At 65.9% G+C, this 1,438-nt stretch overlaps 1 protein-coding gene across 1 annotated transcript in view; it reads right to left on the bottom strand.

The window, feature by feature from the left end:
• IRS2 (insulin receptor substrate 2) overlaps nucleotides 1-1,438 on the bottom strand; it is a gene marked incomplete at its 5' end in the record, with an annotated part of 48,107 nt that overhangs the window by 45,607 nt on the left and 1,062 nt on the right. Inside the window, 1 exon segment of the mRNA XM_014531930.1 lies at nucleotides 7-1,436. Coding sequence (XP_014387416.1) covers nucleotides 7-1,436 — 1,430 coding nt within the window.

The raw sequence follows: 1,438 nt of genomic DNA, 5'->3' as shown, positions 1-1,438 counted from the left end.
AGCCACCATCATCGGAGGGGCCGGGGGCGACAAGCGCGCTCCAGCCTCGCCAAAGTCAATATTGATGTACTCGCCCGGGCTCTTGGGCTCGGGCGGTGGGGGGCACTCGTGCATGCTGGGCAGGGTCTGAAGCCCCTCCAGGGACAGGCGCGTGGGCCTCACTGCCCGGCAGCGCTGGCTCAGGAAGCCCTCGGGGCGGCTACTGCTGCTGCCACTCTGCCTCCCTGCAGAAGGCACTACGGAGTGAGGAGGCTGAGCGTGGCTGCCCCCACCGACCCCAGCCACCACGCTGCTGGCCAGGTGCGTGGTCCCCACGCTGGCCTGAGGCTCCAGCCTCTCCTCTTCCAGGATGCGCCCCACGGGGGAGCTCATGAGCACGTACTGGTCGTTGTCCCCATTGCAGGTGTAGGGAGCCTTGTAGGAGCGGGGTAAGGAGCTGTAGCAGTAGCCAGGGACGCTCCTGAGCATCTCTCCAGCGCCGTGCAAGGCTGCGGTGAAGAAGTCGGGTGGGGTTCCCGCGGTGCCCGCGTCGCTGGGGGACATGTTGAGGTAGTCCCCGTTGGGAAGCTGCTTGCTGTCGGTGCTCTCCGTAGGCAGCTTGGAGCCACACCACATGCGCATGTAGCCACTGTCCTCAGGAGAGCTTTCTGCCGGGGAGCTAGCCTTGTAGCTGGCCCTGTTCACCGGAAAGGCCCGGCCGGCCACATTGGTGGGTGCCGGCGCTGCTGCAGGGCCGGTGGTGGGCAGAGCTGCAGCAGCAACCCGTGGGTGCAGGATCTGCTTCGGGGCAGACACGCTGGTGGGGCTCATGGGCATGTAGTCGTCACTCTTGCAGCTGCCACTGCCACCACCCATGAGGGCCGCTCCAGGGGTCATGGGCATGTAGCCATCATCCGTGCCCAGGTTGCTGCTGGAGCTCCTATGGGACCCAATCTCAATGTCACCATAGTCCTCAGGATAAGGGTGATAGGCCACTCTGGGAGAAGACGTGGGGCAGGATGGGCAGAGGCGGCCAGAGCTGCCAGAGAAGGTGGCCCGCATCAGGGTGTATTCATCCAGGGACGCAGAGGAGGGCTGGGGCACCGCCCGCTGCCGGGCAGGTGTGGTCAGGGAGTAAGTCCTTTTCCTCAACCCTCTGTCCAAGTCCTGGGCTCCGTCCCCTGAGACTCGACGGTAGGGGCGGCCACAGTGGCTCAGGGGCCTGTCCATGGTCATGTACCCGTATAGCTCGCTCCCACTCCCATCCTTGGCAGGGGGTGTCTCGGCGATGGACTCAGGCGTGTTGCTCCTGTGGCTGCAGAAGGCTCTCACGTCCCCAGGGCTGGAGCCGTACTCATCCAGGGACATGAAGCCGGGATCGCTGGGGGAGCCAGAGGCTGAAGCGCTGCCACTGGAGGGCCGCTGGCCCGCGTGGTGGTGCAGGGGGTGCTGCAGGTGC

Source organism: Myotis brandtii, unplaced genomic scaffold, assembly GCF_000412655.1.
Source record: "Myotis brandtii unplaced genomic scaffold, ASM41265v1 scaffold83, whole genome shotgun sequence".
Classification (NCBI taxonomy): domain Eukaryota; kingdom Metazoa; phylum Chordata; class Mammalia; order Chiroptera; family Vespertilionidae; genus Myotis; species Myotis brandtii.
The sequence above is the reverse complement of the archived record's forward strand: the minus strand, read 5'-3'. Positions and strand labels throughout refer to the sequence as shown.